Source organism: Cucumis sativus, chromosome 6 (assembly GCF_000004075.3).
Source record: "Cucumis sativus cultivar 9930 chromosome 6, Cucumber_9930_V3, whole genome shotgun sequence".
NCBI lineage: Eukaryota > Viridiplantae > Streptophyta > Magnoliopsida > Cucurbitales > Cucurbitaceae > Cucumis > Cucumis sativus.
The window spans coordinates 2476739-2492749 of record NC_026660.2 but is presented as its reverse complement, the minus strand read 5'-3'; the positions used below and the strand labels follow the sequence as shown (position 1 = coordinate 2492749).

Genomic DNA, 16011 nt, shown 5'->3' with positions numbered 1-16011 from the left:
CAGAAATAGACGCAGGAATGTTTTACTAAAAAAAAAAGGTTTTTTCTATTAGGAAGCGTATTTCAACCATAAGTTTCAATACTATTACATATTAGTACTGTTTTATGAACTTTATCATTAAACAAATCGTGTCCTAACGTGTGTGTATTGATTATATCTGTCCCATATCTGTGCTTCTTTCTTAGAGTAGCACCGTAAGTTCATTCCACATATCATGGATTATTCTAATTCTTGAAACTTCATCCCCGTTGTGAATTTTCCAATCAAACAATAATCCCAACAAATTAAACCGAATCAATAATAACTATAACACCCAATGTTATGGTTTTTAGTACAAGTTAGACTTTTATCTCTTATGGGTCAGCCAGCAGCTGCAGCAGCGTCATTTTCTCTTCCAACACCTTTGATTATCAACCCTTTCTTTTTCTCTCTTTAAAGTCCCGCATTACTAGCTCAAGCCACAGCATCACTTGATGCAACACTGCCATTCGATGTTTCATGTTCATCAATTCGATTTCTTAATCTACCACCAAACTCCAAGTTGTAGACATGCCCCATTTTGGCACGCTTCGTCTCTAGGTATCTCTTGTTGTCCTTTGTAATTGGTGTTATCAGGGGAACTCTACCTGAGACTTCTAAGCCATACCCCTTTAGGCCTTTGTACTTTGTCGGGTTGTTTGTCATTAGCTTCATTGTTCTCACCCCAAGACCCCTTAAAATCTGCACGAAACAAAGAGGAGATTAGATTTTGTTATAAAAGCCAAAAGGAACGTACTCATGTGATCTAATAAAAGTTGTTTCGTCTTCAGGTTAAATCCATATGTACCTGTGCACCAATCCCATATTCGCGAGAATCCACAGGCAATCCTAGATCCTCATTTGCTTCAACAGTATCCCGCCCAGCATCTTGCAAGTTATATGCACGAAGTTTGTGGCCCAAACCTATGCCTCGTCCTTCATGACCACGAAGATAAACCAAGACACCCCTGCCTTCTGCCTCAATCATCTGCATCGCTAGCGCAAGCTGGTTTCCGCAGTCGCATCTAGCTGATCCAAAAATATCTCCAGTGAGGCATTCTGAGTGTACCCTCACCAGAATATCTTGTCCATCACCAATATCACCCTGCCAAAAGCAAGTAGTCCGTAAATTTGTAATCAAGTCCTGATCTCATTATGATGCTGAAATTTCATCTAAGAGCGCGCCACCACGCTCGGTACTTGGCAGAATTTAGGAACTAAAAGATAGACCATCTCAAGAGAAATTCGAATAAAATAACTTCTTCAGATTGGGGCAGGCTCATCATGCAACACTAACAAAAGCGTTCAAATATAGTTGCACCAGTAATAGAAGTGCTTTTACAAAGCTTTCAACTATGAGACAAAAGTAGTTACCTTAACCATTGCAATATGCTCAATTCCATCTAAAATAGATCTGTAGCAATATGCCTGAAATGGTCCCCATTTAGTCGGCATACGAGCAGCATCTCCAGCACATTCAACTAATCTATCTCTCTTCCTCCTATACCTGTCGTCAATACCTTCATTTGTTAGAACTAAACCATGGGGAACAAGAAATGAAATATATGAATAAGAATACAACACATAGTTTTGTTGTAAAGCTGAAATGAAGTTGTAGTCATTATACAAGCAAGAAACTTGTTTCATATAAAGGGTATTTCAAGATATAGATGAAAAATTATTATGCAGAGCTAACACAATCACAACTTTAACAAGAAAGATATCCACTTACCTGACTAAATCAGCAATGGAAATGATTTTTATGTTTTCCCGTTTGGCAAATTCACGGAGTTTTGGTAACCTAGCCATAGAACCATCTTCATCAACTACCTCACAAAGGATTCCAACTGGGGCTAATCCAGCAAGCACCGCAAGATCAACAGATGCTTCAGTATGTCCAGCTCTCTTCAAAACACCACCTTCCCTGTACTTGAGGGGAAAAATATGGCCTGGCCGCTTAAAATCATAAGGTTTTGAATTTCTTGATGCAAGTGCCAATACTGTTGCTGCTCTATCGCTAGCTGAGACTCCGGTGGTTGTACCTTCTCTTGCATCCTGTAAAAAATTGCATTATATATCATACGAAATTGCTATGCTACAAGGACAAATTGATTTGAAAAAAATATTAAGCAGAAGAAAGTGTCAATAAAACTGTAATTATGAGCACTCTTACAGGGATTACTGACTACATTTATTAAATTGAATAATACTCTAAAATGCCAAGTGAAGAACTCATACCACTGTCACCGTAAAAGCAGTACAAAGTTTCTCCTCGTTCTCCTTTTCATTCACCATAAGTGGAATCTGTAACCTCTCCAGGTCTTCACCTTTCATGGCCACACAAACAATACCTGTTCCATGTTTTACAATAAAAGCCATGGCTTCCGGAGTTGCAGCTTGTGCAGCCATGATCAAATCTCCCTCGTTTTCTCTATCTTCATCATCAACCACAAGCACCATCTGAAACATCAAAATTCTTGTAACTAAGATGAAGTGAAAATCAGGGTAGAAAAATAGATGCTCTCATGTCAAATGACATCCCAAAAAGTTGAAGAAAGAGAAAAACTAGAATAATGAACCACCTTTCCCTGGCGAACATCTTCAATGGCATCTGCAACAGAAGCAAAACCTTCCGTTGGGCGATCAAAATCATATTCATCTTCATCGATGGGAAAACTTTTACTTATTGAAGCTGAATCTGGCTGATTGAAAGATGTGATATCATTCACAACTACAGCATTTCCATTGGAAGAAGACAGAATTCCTCCTTCTCCAGATATCACTGTAGCTCTTGTTTGGACTGAACCCCTGGTGCCCAAAAATAGTTTACTAGCTTTGCAGTTTGGGGGTAACTCCAAAACAAGGCCAGTTGACGTGTATGGTTTAACGTAGTTGATTCCAACAAAAGACTGCAAGTCTTTGAATCTTCTGCATAAAACAAAAATTATGCAATACGTTTAGAGAATAACGTAAAACTTAAAAGACATTGCCGGGTGAGGAAAATCATAGAACATAAAAAAATACTTCATTTACTTCAAAAAAATTGCCAACGCCTAAAAGAGGGACATTGAATAAGTTCCAATCAATGTTCTTGAACTTCAGAAGTAAAACTTAATAGCTAGCTGCAGTTTATTGTAGAATGGTGAGTTTTTTTCTTCTTTTTATTATGCTAAACTGGAACGTTAAACTCTAAGAGAAGGCATAAGCCTGTTATGTTCAAATAACAAAAGTTAATTCAAATGGGGCCAAGAGATCCAATGCATAAAACATAATTATTTTTTGTCAATAGAGGCTATTCTGTTTCATTCATGATGTTCTGCCGTCATTTCTCCAAAAACAATTGGTAGTAAAATGGATGGTGACGTGTATAGCTCTCCTTGTGGACGCCTGAAAATTGCGGCTCCTCAAGCATAGAAGTAAAGAGGGACCTCAGATGATCACAGAGGTTTTTGAAGTAACATTTAAACAAATGAAAAGAAGAATTTCATCATCAAACATGATCCATCCTTCTAAATCACAAAGGTTACTTCAAAAAAAAAAAAATTATAAATGGATCAGGCACCACAAAATTTAACCATGAGCAAGAAGGAAAATCAAACAAATTACAGTTGAAAAAAAAATCAAACAAATTGCAGGTGAAAAAAAATGGAGAAATGAAGTTAACCCTAGATAATTCGAAGACAAAACACAAAGAATTAAAGGATTAAAGAGAAACCCAGATGCAAAAATGGGAGCTTACTGAACATGAGAAATGGGAGCTGTAGATGGGAACGAGACACTTCTAAAAGCCATTGATGCTGAAATCTCTCACCCTGTGTTAGGAACCCCTGGATTGGAAGAATTTCAAATCAGCATTTCGAATAAAATTTTATAGAATGAATTCCAAAAAACAGAATTAGAAATCTTGTTTTAAATCCAATTCAAAATTTACCCTAATGTGTTAAAACAGAGAAAAAAGAAAAAAGGAATTAACCCAAGTAGATTCCGACGGATTGATGCAGCAGAAAGTGAGGCAAGAAGAGAAAAAAGAAGAGTAACGGTAGGGGAAGTGCCGCCGATCGGTAACGGCAACGGAGGGAGGAAGATAAGATAGAAGAAATTGAATAAGAGGTTGGGTTTGGTTGGAGATCAATGGAGACAAAAAGAGAAGAATTTAAAACTAGAGCAGCCGGTTGGTGGTCGGAGGTGAGCCTACGGCAATAATGGAAAACGGAAAACCAAAGATGGACGACAGCTTTGCTTCCGCCTTTTCCTTTTCTTTACAATACAATATATATAGTATGAATATTAGACTTATAAAAATAAGAAAGGATAAACATGAATTAACTTTCCACTTTACTTTTTTATTTTGATATCACTATTGTTTTGTGTTATGCGCATCCTTCAAATTTAGTCTACACCATATATATATATTCTTATTTTAATTACTTATTTTAGGTGCCATATTCTTGTGGAGAGGGTGTCTCTAAACAAATCCTTTATTGGGACATTAAACATTTTTACACATCCTTTCTCAAAGCTTGCCTGCCCACGATCCAATGGCCATGTTTTATGTAAATAAGGGATGTTAACTTATTAAACATATTGCACAATTTCTACTATGTTTGAATCTTTATAAATACTTTTTCATTCAGTTCTTACATTTCATTCTTACATTTCATGGTTTCACTTGTATCCTCAAATTCTTAAAATAGATTGGTTTACAAATAATTTAAATTTGAAAATGATCCGCAATGTTGAGATAAAATAATCTTTGGTACTCTATGCAATGAGATTCCTCACACTTGCTATGTAATCTAGGATAGGATGCCCTATTCTTGCTATGTGATTTGGAATAAGATGTCCCGTACTTTCTGTGTGATCTGGTATAAGGTGTCTTTTGCTTATTGTGTGATCTAACGTTGGAATGTGCGTTATGCATGATGGAATTGATGGAGACTTGTTGTCGTGTTGAGATCTCTCCACACAACCCAACTTAGTAAAAGAGTGAGTAAACACTTAAGCTGAGAAATGGTACAAATATCTAATAAAACATGTAAAATGATTTTCGATATGATATAATGCGTTATGAGTAATGTGTACCTACGTGATATTAGCTTTTATGAATGATTTGAAGGAAATAGTTTTTACATGATTTATACATGCTGGTAATGAGATTTGAATAGTGTAAATCGCAATGAGATTATTTGAATTGAACTCACAATTTTACTACTATGTTTATATCGCATGATTTTACGAAAAGAATTACTAGTTATTGTTGAAATATATGCATAAGTGTTGGTGAAAAACTCTACCCACTAGACATTTTTGTCTAACCTTTCAAATGTTTGGTTTTATTTCTTCCAAGTAGGGAAGGACATCTCGTGTTCGACTTGCCAAATTGAACGTGCAGCATCATAATTGTGTCACATCAACTTGTTAGTATTTCCAGTCTATTCGTATAATTGTGTCTAGGCGAGATGATCAAGATTTTATGGTTTTTGAGACTTGTATATTTTTTTTAGTTTTAAAGAAACTTTTTGTACTTGTGAAAGATATACTCTTTACTAGAAATCAATGAAGTCTTTTGTTATTTCAAAATAGTTCTCATCTCGCGTTAAGTTTGATGTTTATATTTCTCTTATTAGGCGTTATGCGTGCTATCTCGCGGAGAGATCCATGTTGAATGTCTTGGTAGTCATGCTCCCACATGGTCGTAAGAAGTGATCTTGGGGCAAGGCGTGACATATCTCCTCAACAAAGCGAGATTTACTCAAGCCATAGGATTTTATCTGTTTACCTTAACAAAAACTAGTGTATTTTTGGGAATGGTTAAGTAGCCGATGACATGTTTAAACTGAAATTAGAAATGAATAAGAATTTATCTTCTCTGCTTACATGTTATCTTCTTTTAATATTTGACATGTTAGCCTTTGTCATGTAAATAAAAGGTAAATTAGCAACATGAGTAGGTTAAACATGATTCCTAAATTATCTTTGCATGACTTTAACAAATGTGCATGTTGTAGTTGAGCTAAGATAACTAAAACTTAATATAAAGCTATAACTAGGGTAACCGGGCCTAGAATTGATTCATTATGATCTATGTGAATTTGTTAGCATGATAGCTAGAAATAATAAAATATATTTTATAACATTTATAGATGATTGTTCTGACTTCACTTTTATTTACTTGCTTAGGAATAAAAGTTATGCATTCGACATGTTTAAAGTGTTTGTAACTGAAGTAGAAAATCGGTTTTATAAGAAGATTAAGAGATTTCATAGTGATAGAGAAACAAAATATGATTATGTTGCCTTTGATGAGTTTTATAACTCAAAAGAATAATACATGAGAAAACTGCAGCGAATGGAAAAGCTTAAAGAAAAAAAATAGAACTTTATCTATGTGAACTTGATGGCATGACGACTAGGAATAATAAAAGGTATTTTATAGCCTTTACAGATGATTGTTCTGACTTCATTTTTATTTACTTCCTTAAGAATAAAAGTGATGCATTCCATGTGTGTTTAAAGTTTGTAACTAAAGTAGAAAATCAATTTAATAAAAAGATTAAGAGACTTCGTAGCGATAGAGGAACAAAATTTGATTCTATTGCCTTTAATGAGTTTTATAACTCAAAAGGAATAATACATGAAAATTGCACCTTACTCCCTTGAATGAATGAAAAAGTTGCTCGATGAAAATATTTCCACATATCCGCACCATTGCTCGTTTGGTCATAGATTTTTGTTTTTGCTAAATTAATTTTGGAACTTTTTTCTTAATTAACATTTTACCATTATCTTAAAGTGATATCAGCTACTCAACCATACTACTAACAAGTTTTTATTTTACAGATTTATTCTTCTGACGTATATCTCCACCGAAGTGTAACCACAATTTATATGGTATCTTTTCCTTGTTTGTTAATATAGCTTTTATTGGTGTATCCTATTTGTGTCATGACTTCAAGTTTTAAAGTCCCACTGTGTTCATTCTTCAATGCAATTCAATATGTTTGAGATAATAATAATAAAGAATTATTTTGTTTAATATATAATAAAATAATAAGTTATATCTCTTTTACAACCATCTATATCAAAATTTTGAATTCTATCGATGATAACTATTGATAGACTTCTATTACTGTTTATCAATGTCACTCATAGAAGCTATATTAACTACTAATAGACTTCTATTACTGTCTATCAATGTCACCCATGGAAGCATATTAATGACTATTAATGTCTATTATTAATAGAGTCTAAAAATTTTGCTATATGTTAGTAAATATTTTGTCAAATTTACTATTTTTACAATTTTAGAAAATAAAGAGTATTATTGTTATGGTTTTTTTTTTAAAATAAAACAAAATGTGAAAATATTTACACTAAATAGAACAATTTTGAAAAAAAGAAAAAAAACTTGTTCACAAGCCCACAACGTGAAATAACAAAAAATATTCCGCAATTAATCGACCTCACACATAAAAAAAAAAAGAAGATATTTATATTTAGTCTAAACGAGTTCTATCACTGATAGTCATTAAATTTTACTATAGTTTGTAAATATTTTAATTTATTTTATTATTTTTAAAAATATCTCTAATGAAAAAAAGAATAAGAAAAAGAAATGACATAATACTTGATAAAAAAAAATATAGAAAGAAAATATTGTTTTTACGAAAAACATAACAGATTAGGAAGAATAAATAAATTATGAAAAAGAAAATGAAGAAATTATGGAAGGTGCATATACTTTTATTTTTTATTTTATTATATAGATAGTAAATATTTTAAATTTCATTCTATATATATACAAAATTAATGTTAAAATTGAAAGTTGAATTCTATTATTTGAAGTTTGTTTAGTTTTAATTGATAACTAGAGGAGATTTTGAAATATAGGAGATAAGAAGGGATGTAAGAGTTGAAGCTTTGATCTCCACTCATTTGATTCGGGTATGACTGGGAACCGGATGACCCGAAGGAATAAAATGGTGAGACGTGTTAAGAGAGAAGTGAGGGATTGGGGCGAAGGGCAGTGGATCGGAAGCCCTCAGGAAAAGGATAAGATCGTAAAGAACAAAGGGGTCTGAGTCAACTTTCTCGCACCACGAAATAACTTCTCTATTTCCTAAACAAATAAATTCAAAAGAATAATAATAAACAAAAAACGTAAAGGAAAAAGGAAAAAGGAAAAAGGAAAAAGGGAAAAGTACGAATTCATTCCCTTTGGTCCCCCCGTTGAAAGCCTCCATTTTAGAAGGGATTTTAAATCTGATATTGGACACTCAATTCATACATTTCCTAATACTCTTCTTCTTCTTTTTTATTATTATTTTTGGACTAAATTATCCATTTTACTTTTCAACTTTCCATAACACCTTATACTTTCAAATATGTTTTTCACTATAAACATTTTTACTTTTATGTCCAACGTTTCTAAATTTCAAACGAATAACTTTTTGACTAACTTGACGTTTTTACTATTTAAATTAAAGATATACGTTTTATTTTTTTATATTTAAAACAGAAGAAAATACTAAATTTAAAGTCAACATGAGCGTAGCTCAACTGACACATATATGTTCCAGTGGTTCCTTAGAGATACTCGGTGACCCCAAAAAACACTTGATGGGTATACAAGGAAGAGGCTTGGAAACGGTTCAAGATAGAGGGGTCGGCTCGAAGCAGGGGGAGGGAGGCACTCGGGTGGCTCATGCGTAGAGGAGAGTGGCTCGAGCGAAGATGGAGAAGATAAAAAAGATCTCAACTCAATGGTGCGTAGAGGAAGGTGCTTGGATCGATGATCGTTCAACTTTATTTGAGACAGAAAAGAAGGTGGTGCGGTGGATGCTTGCGATGATGACTTGACAAAAAACGTGTGACGATCGACTGCAAATTGGGTTATTCGACAATGGGTAGGGTCCAACGTGAAGGAGGAGAGGAAAAGTGGATAAGATGACGTGGATGTATACCAAGATCCTTTTAAATAATAATAACAATAAATATTATTATAACATTTTTATTTCCTTTTCCTTTTACAAATAACACACTAAATCTTTTCTCTTTCCTCCGTTAATTATCCATCAATTTCATTTTTTCTTACCAAAACCATCCTTATTAATTATATTACTCCTAATAATATAATTTTCTCAACCTTTCATAATTTAAATATACATAAACACATAATTTACCCAAAAATCCTTAAATAATTACATCATCTCAACGTAATTATTCTCATTCCAAAATTACATAAATTTCTGACAAATAAAATTATTCTCATCCTTACAAATCCACCAAATATTTACAAAATGATAGCTCACACTTTATTAAATTCCAACAAAACCTATCAAAACTTTAATTTTAATTAAGATAATTAAACGTAAAATTACCTTAAACTTTGAGGTATTACAATAGAATTTCTTCATCTTCTCTTCTCGAATTTATTCATTCTCCATCATCTCTCATCTTTGACTCATTTTTTTACAATATGTTTTCTTTATTTTTTTTTTCAGTATCAAGTATTGTGTCCTTTTTCTTATTATTATTTTTTCATTATCAAGTATTTTACTAAAATCGTTTAGATTTAAAACAGGGTCGTTTAGACTAAGTATATGGTACAAAATGTAATCCTTACTTACAATATAAATGTACAAATTATTACCTTACTTACAAGCTCAATTTTACCTTTAGGTAACTAAAATTGATCCAATTATAATTTTCAACTTTAATCACTTACGTCCATTTGGTTTGTGATATAAAAATTATTTTTTACTATATTTGAAAACACTTCTTTCTGTTTCAATTTAAAATTTAGATTTAAAATTCAAATTAGTGTTTGACTGGGAATTTTAAAATGCAACGGTATACCTCATTTGCTCACAATGTCTGAAAACAAAATTTAAGTGTAGAGAAAACGATAATTTATTGATTTTAAAAAATGAGTTATTTCAAGTGTTACTTTTGGAAATCATTTTTAAAAAGTTGTATACCAAACACATTTTATTTAGAGACATTTTTAAAAATAGTAAAATAAATTAAAATATTTACAAGATGATTTTTTTTTAGATTCTATCAATGATAGAAACTGATAAACTTATATCCGTGTTTATCAATGTCAGTAATAGAAATATATCAGTGTCTATTATTGGTAGAATCTGAAAATTTTGTTATATGTTAGTAAATATTTTGTCAAATTTGTTATTTTTGAAAATTTCTCTTTTAATTATTTTCTTTGTATTTTTTTGGGTTTTTTAAAAAATATAACGAAACGCTAAAATATTTACACTCTATAGAACAATTTAAAAAACGAAAACAACCCACATGCCCACAATGAAAAATACAAAAAATGTTATGTGATTAATTGACATCCAAATGGTAATATATTTGGGAAACAATCCTTTAGATTTTGTTACTCTTTCCTAGATCGATTTGAACGATTTTTTTCAAAATTCTTTGGTAGATTTAATTGTTTAAATTTGGTTACCAAAATCTAAACTATTTTTTTTTAAAGATTATTTGATACACAATCGTTTAGATTTTGTACATGATTGTTTATCGTTTAGATTTGATTGTTTAAATTTGGATAGCCAAATTTCAACGATTTTTTTCAAGATTGTTTGGTACACAATCATTTAGATTTGATATATGATAATTTATATTTGATTATTTAAATTAGGGTAGCTAAATCTCAACCATTTTTTTCAAGATTATTTGGTGCATGATTGTTTGATTTAAATTTGGCTATCCAAATCTAGCCAAATCTAAACGTTTTTTTTTATTTAAATTATTTGGTATACGATCGTTTATATTTGACTATTTTTTTGATTTTGCACGACATTTTTTTCAATATCCTTTATATTTGGTTGGTAATCTTGAACAACCAACCGTTTGAAAGAAAATAAAAAAATAGATATTTTATATTTGATACTCAATCTTGAACCAAATAACAATTAAAAAAAGAAAAAGAAAAATGATAGACGAAGAAAGAAAAATGGCGGAAGAAAGAGGATAGAGAGAAAAAACCATTGCAGAAGAGGAAGAGAAAAAAAAAACGATAAAAAAGAAAAACAAATATGAAATATTTTTTTAAAAATGGTTAGCTTAATGATCCTTTTCATTTTGTTATCGGAGTTGTAAACGTAAATATTTTGTTTGTTTGTTATATTTATGAAAATTAACCTTCACCCGAAAGATGAAGTCTTAATTGTTTTAATCTTGTTTATAGTTTGCAATTGTAATTTGATTTTTATTTACGTTGTTGAAACACTTGTAATGTAATGAAAAGAAAAACATGTATGATTACTATGATGCCATCCAAATCTTGGAAAATTTTACCAAACTGACTCATTGATAGTGTTTAGTATTTGAATACCTTCACCCTTTTTTTGCACTAATGCCTCTTCCACCCTCTATTCTTTGATCAAACTTCGTTCCTGTTTTCATTTGTTGAATATTCGGTAAATCTACCATTTTGACCTCTCAATAATGTTTTTACTTAATTTTTATTTACTTATGTAAAGAAAAAATGACATAGTGGAGAACACACCTCACAATTCCCCACGTTTCTAATGCTTATTTTGGTTTATTTTAGAAAAATTACCGCAACAAATTTTAAAAAAGTAACATGTAGCAGCGTACGAAAGGATTATAAGATGGCTATCTATTATTAAATTTACTACTTTTGTCAGATTGACCCTATTATCATAATTATTTTTACTATTTTTGGGAATGTTCCTTTGTTTTATTGCTTTCAGTTTTTCTTTCTTCAACAGGCTGATTCAAAAAATGAAGAACGAGAGAAAATGAAATATATCTTGAGATGCTTAATACTTTTCCATTTGTGAAGAGTTTCCCCGTTTGGATATTCAAATTTTGAAGAGAAGAGAAGGAGGAAGATGAAGACAGCGCTTGAGTTATTAGTGGTTCGGCCATTTAGGCTGACATCCACTACTCTTGAAAGATAATCAAAGAGCTTTTATTTAACTTCAAAAACAGCATCAAGAATTGGGAGCAATTACAGGAAAAAGTAGAGAGCTAAGTATTTGATTTCTACTTCTTCCTTTTTACAAAAGGCTTCTACATATTAAAGCAAAAGATTCACTTCTGACTTTTGAACTTCTCTTTAACATAATAACTGTAGATTAGTCGTGTTCATCAACTACTTTTGGTTTCTTGATGTTTACTGTGAATAGGAGTTTATAAAGCTCATCAGGTAATCTGGTTCAATTTCTAACAAATCTTCTCCTTTGAACTAAATTTCTCTCCTGATTGTCACCTTTGCTTCTGGTTTTATTTTTCCTTTCGAAGTTTGGTTTACTATATTGTGTAGACCGAGACAGTGCTCAAATTTTGCTTTAGTGATTACTTTGATTTAAAAATCTGCGGCATTGTCTTCTGATTTTACTTTCCTTTCTTCTACTATATCTTTGACAAAGTGAACAATTATAAGCGATAAGCACAACCCAACACAACGAAATAGAAAATATCTCACTTTTATTACTCGATCAAATGCTTTAAAATTACATTTTCATTTCTCGCATAGTACAAAGGTAAATCATAGGCTTTGAACACCTCGCCTGACTCTTATCAAACTGGGATGTCGTCCTCCACCCTCTAGATATTTAGGAGTATAATTACTCCTTTCTACTCTTCCTTCTTGATCGCCTAGCAACCTATTTTAGGACAAAGACTTATCCCTCACACACAACTGGGATGCAACCCTCTTAAATGCTAATAACTTTGAAATATCCAAAAACAGATCACTTGATCAGCTTTCCCACATAATGACTTATCTTAACCTTCTTTACTTAGCTTCATGTGTGAACACCTAGGAAGGGAAACTCAACATATAAGTAAAATACGTAGTGAGTGAAGTATTTAGCAAAACTTTTGGGGAATACAATACAATCACATAAATTCATTTTTCTTTCATAAATACAGGCTCACACGTGCCTGTTTTTACAAATCACATAAATCACACTTTAGCTTCTTATTCTTTTCTACGGAGAACACAAATCGTTCCCCACTCCAAGACTCTTGCAGTTCACTCTCTCTAGCATCCTACATGTAGACTATTGTGATGTTCATTCCATCCATAATGTTCGAGAATTTTTTTGATTCGTCTTTCTTTTTCCACAGGTCGTCCATATGACGTCTTTACACATTATATGTACACCATATAGCAATTTCTCACTTAATAGGAATAATACTAATGGTTTACTCATACACAAGCATCACAATCATCACATATATATTAATAGTTTTCTCTTTTCAAATAGCAACATCCATATCAATACAACAATACTTAATTAGATATATATAACCACAAACTCAAATGAAATACATTCAAATTCATTTCTTTAAAAAAATGATTCACAAATACTTATAAAATCATTCATGAAGGTTACTCATGAAAACACTTTATTTCCTTCTTTGTAGTGCACCTAGCTTTTCCAGCAACAACACATTATATTTAATTTGCTGGTCCATAGCCAAAATTGAACATCACGATATCACATCTCTATTACTACTACAATTAAAGATGTTTCAAACAAGCTTCTAATTTTATAACAAAGATCTTCCAAGATTTCAATCTACCAAGATATTACATCACAAATCACAGTCACGTTGTAAAACTAGTGAGTGATCCACCCAATTCATACATTATAATGTTTAATGCTTCATAGTTCATGGCTTCCTTCTCATCGACATCGTCATGTTCAATTTTGATTCTATGGAGCAGCAAAATTACATTTCATTCAATTCAAGCACCTACAAGCCAAATATTATGGTTCTTGGAGGATCAAAACTACAAAACATACTCCAAAAGCCAACCATTTCTCTCTCTTTCTTAACTTTTTCATCTTCTTCATTTGAGGACTTCAAGTTGAACCACCAATTTTAGCAAAACTACTGTCTATTAGAGATTCTATCTCAAGAAGGAAAGTTTTAAGTTCATGCATTCGACAGGTGACAAACTAAATTCACCATCCTTTCAAAAGTACAAAGTGACATTAGGATTTAGATACATTGTCGCTAACAACTTGCTGTTCACATAGAAGAAAGAAAAACATATATAATTATAAGGTTTGTTTAAAAACAAATAAATGTGAAATATGAAAAAAAAAAAACTAAAAAAGTACTATGAAAGCCTTCCTGACGTATATTGCACAACGTCGGGGAAGGCTTTATTCGCATCACGTCGGAAAAAGCCTTCCCCGACATGCTGAAAACACTTCGGTATTAAGTTTTCTATGACGTCGCAACATTGTGCTGGTGAAAGTTACACCAACATGGACATGCCTCGCGTTGGGGAAAGTGTCCCCGAAGTGGTTTCTCCTACATTTTTCCAACGTTGATTCAAACGTCGGAAATACCTTGCATGACACAAATTGAAGTTTTTTCAACGTGTAACTGCGTCGGATAAGGTCTACTTTCTTTTAGTGTTAGTTAAGTAATTAAATAGTTTTCTTTTTTACAAACATTGAATTGAACACAAATATTTAACTTTTAGACATCCAAACATCCAAACATCCAAACAAATATATTTACAACCAAGACATTCAATTTAGAACCAAGACATTCAAATGACAGATATTTAATATATAGAAACAATTTATGCGATCCAAATTACTTCTAAATAAAATTTGAAGTATTTAGCATGTCTACAAATAGTCAAATGGATTATCTTTATATTCCACATTTTTATTTTAGAAATTTATTTCTTTATATTTAGATTCCCCATTATTTTTTTTTCTTTTCTATTTTTTAACTTTTATACTAAACATTAAAAAAGTTAATTTTAATAAATATAATAAAACACCAAAATATTTATGACTCATATAACAAAATAAAAAAATCTATGATATTTTCATAAATTTCAAGCTTGTTATTGAATAATCCTTTTTTTTTTTTTTTTTTGTGATTTATTCATTTCCTTTTCATATTATTACTTATTCTTCATTTTACGGTATTATTTTTATTTATGTAAATATTTACTAATTTCTTCGTTTCCCCTTCCAATTTTTTTCTTTTTCTTCATTTCTTATTTTTTTTTTCTTAGTACATGATCAAAATGATATTGGTACAAGATCTAAACGATCGTGTACTAATATCTAAACAAATAGTTGTTTATCTCAGATAGATAAAGACAAATCACTATCATTAATAAATCGTTTTGGTTTGGTATAAGATTGTTTAGACTTGGTATAAAGGTACAAGATCATTTAGACTTGCTACGAGATCGTTTAGACTATGTAGAAGGGTACAAGATCGTATAGACTTAGTACAAGGGGTACAAGATCATTTAAACTTGCTACAAGATCGTTTAGACTAGGTAGACGGGTACGAAATTGTTTAAACTTGATACAAGGGTACAAGATTGTTAGACTTACTACAATATTGTTTATACTTGCTAAAAGATAGTTGTTAAGAGATCGTTTAGGCTAGGTACAAAATACAAAATCATTTTTTCACGTTTGTGTGACAAATTAATCATTGGGGTATTTTGTTATTTCATATTGTGGATTTGTGGGCTTTTTTTCTTTTTTAAATTGTTCTATCCAATATAAATATTTTTGCGCTTTTTTGTAGTTTTTAAAAAACCTCTTAAAAACGGGGTCTTTTAAAAAATATAACAAAGCGGTAAAATAATTTCACTCTATAGAATAATTCGAAAATGAAAAAAGGTCACAGACTCAATACCAAAAATGTCTTGTGATTAATTGGCACGCAGCGGACGTAACATATTTGAAAAATGTTTAAATTTAGCTATCTAATATCTAACAATTTTTTTGTCATGATACACACGGTATTAAATAAAGAAAGATTGGAGAACAAGAAAAAAAAAAGACGATAGAAAGAAAGAAAATCGCCAGAGAAAAAGAGATAAAAGACGATGAAAAGACAAACATAGTATAATAAAAAAAAAAAATGACCAGTTTTATATTAGTATTTTGATTTGGTTAAATCTGGTGCAGTTTGTTATATTTACGAAAATAAAGC

General features: G+C 31.3%; 1 protein-coding gene across 2 annotated transcripts; it reads right to left on the bottom strand.

Moving 5' to 3' along the window:
• Positions 1 to 29: 29 nt before the first annotated feature.
• LOC101212510 (bifunctional riboflavin biosynthesis protein RIBA 1, chloroplastic) lies at positions 30 to 4284 on the bottom strand. 2 transcript variants are annotated; one of them, XM_004150880.3, is made up of 8 exons: positions 3992 to 4284; positions 3758 to 3845; positions 2601 to 2946; positions 2257 to 2478; positions 1751 to 2073; positions 1393 to 1525; positions 827 to 1123; positions 30 to 720 (listed from the first exon to the last, which is right to left on the bottom strand). In XM_004150880.3, the coding sequence occupies exons 2-8, from the start codon at positions 3808 to 3810 to the stop codon at positions 454 to 456; spliced, it is 1641 nt and encodes a 546-aa protein (XP_004150928.1). In that variant the 5' UTR covers positions 3811 to 3845; positions 3992 to 4284; the 3' UTR covers positions 30 to 453. The 2 variants fall into 2 exon arrangements, with proteins under 2 accessions (XP_004150928.1, XP_011656512.1); XM_011658210.2 differs by having other exon boundaries at positions 3950 to 4281.
• Positions 4285 to 16011: the final 11727 nt, after the last annotated feature.

Bases quoted from the DNA above. Each gene is read 5' to 3' on its own strand.
- LOC101212510 (XM_004150880.3), bottom strand. From the start codon at position 3,810: ATGGCTTTTAGAAGTGTCTCGTTCCCATCTACAGCTCCCATTTCTCAT. The intron at 1,526-1,750 runs GTAAGTGGATAT...TATTGACGACAG, and splicing joins TCCATTGCTGATTTAGTCAG to GTATAGGAGGAAGAGAGATA. The intron at 721-826 runs GTACATATGGAT...TGTTTCGTGCAG, and splicing joins AATATGGGATTGGTGCACAG to ATTTTAAGGGGTCTTGGGGT.